Source organism: Charadrius vociferus, unplaced genomic scaffold (genome assembly GCF_000708025.1).
Source record: "Charadrius vociferus isolate BGI_N301 unplaced genomic scaffold, ASM70802v2 scaffold1506, whole genome shotgun sequence".
Lineage (NCBI taxonomy): Eukaryota > Metazoa > Chordata > Aves > Charadriiformes > Charadriidae > Charadrius > Charadrius vociferus.
The window spans coordinates 25,784-27,350 of NW_009649037.1; the positions used below are offsets into that span (position 1 = coordinate 25,784).

The following is a 1,567-nucleotide window of genomic DNA, read 5'->3' on the forward strand; positions in this document are numbered from 1 at the left end:
GCGCCGGTGCGCCCCCGTGCCGGAGCCCACCGGTGGGGATGGAGGGCCGGAGCCCCCCCAGCACATCCCTCCTCCTCCTGACCCGCCGTGGGTTTGTGCCCGGAATCCCGGCGCGCTGCTCGGGGAGCTCCGAAAAGCCAAACTCAGGTTTTTGGTGCAGAAGGATCCAGGTCGGGGGTCTGCAGGGCAAACCCCTACACTGGGACGGGGAGCGGGGGGGGGACACACATCCGAGGGCTTTCAATCATGGCAAATCCCGTGGATTTTCTTCCTTCCACAGCCCGCGTCTCTCTCCCCGATGGTATTTTGGGCCACCCGATGATGACTCTTGGCTCGCCGTAGCTCTCTTTGGAAAGTTTTGAAACTTTGGGGGCACCCGGATGATTTGCACAGGATGATCCCCCCTGTTCGGGACCAGCGTCTCCGGCACCGAGCGCCCCTCGGGTCGGGCTCATGTAGGGGTGAGGATGGGCTCAAAACCTCCCTGATGGGCTCAAAACCTTCCCCATGGGCTCAAAACCTTCCCAAAGGTGGAGACGAAGGGATGAAGGACAGTGAGGGCGGATGAGGCTGGGGGCGGCCCCGACGGCAGTTGCCCCAGCGGAGCTGAGCCGCAAACCCAGGTTTGGGCCAGAAAAATTGCCTCAGGGCTCCCCGGGAGTCACTCGTGTCTCGCCCCCGGGTCCGAGTGGGGAGAAGATGCTGCGGTTCTTGCGGCGCCTCGGCGAAGGTCGGGGGGGGACGACACACACACATCCGAACGGGCTTTGTGCCCCGTAAGCCGCAGGGCTTGGTCAATTCATTAGGGAGAAGAAAAATCGGCTGGGCATTTCGATAAATGAGAAACGCTGGTTTTCCTGCCCAAAACACACCTTGGCTTATTAATTAAATCCCCACCGCGTGTGGCAGCGGGATCGAGCCCTTCCCGTTCCCATCGCGCTGGGTGAGCTTTGGACATCCTCATCGCGGTCCCGGACGTCCCTGCGCCCGGCGCCGCACAGATCCTCCGCTCGAGTGCTCTCACCCCACGAGACAGGGGAGGTGGTGGGCAGACGGGGACCCCCTCGGCTATAGAGAGGCAGAACAAGTGCCACTGTGAACCCCAAACTCTGGGGAAGCGACAGGGCCGCCCCCGGAGAGGGGGATCCGCGGCATCTGCATCCCTCGGACGGGGATGCTTTGAGACGGGGGGCAGATGTGGTATTGTCAGCGCAGGCGAGGGGTGAGGGGGGTGCGGGAAGAGGGTTTGAAGTGGGGTTGTGGTGGGAAAAGCTGGGTTTGCCTTGCAGGGGCCCCCCCCCTTTCCCCCCAGCAGCGAGCATCCTCCCTGCGCCCCGGCGGCTTCGCAGCATCCCAGAGGGAGCGCCCAGCCGGGCTCCGCTAAAGCGCGAGCAGAAAAGCATGGAGGAGGAGGTTTTTCCAAGCACAATATTCGTGACGAAGCATCAAGAGATCTCAGCACGTGCCAACGCGCTGACGCCTTCCCCAGCCCTGCGTGGGCACCCCCCCGCGCACGGGGAAGGGTCGGAGGGGGGGATGCGCATCCCTGAGAGCATCGCTGGGCTCG

General features: G+C 63.8%; 1 protein-coding gene across 1 annotated transcript in view; it reads left to right on the forward strand.

The window, feature by feature from the left end:
• Nucleotides 1–564: 564 nt before the first annotated feature.
• The window catches only part of TMEM161A (transmembrane protein 161A), a 9,702-nt gene continuing 8,699 nt past the window's right edge, over nt 565–1,567 (forward strand). Inside the window, exons 1-2 of the mRNA XM_009887859.1 lie at nt 565–730; nt 1,313–1,523. Coding sequence (XP_009886161.1) covers nt 565–730; nt 1,313–1,523 — 377 coding nt within the window. The remainder of the gene's footprint in view (nt 731–1,312; nt 1,524–1,567) is intronic.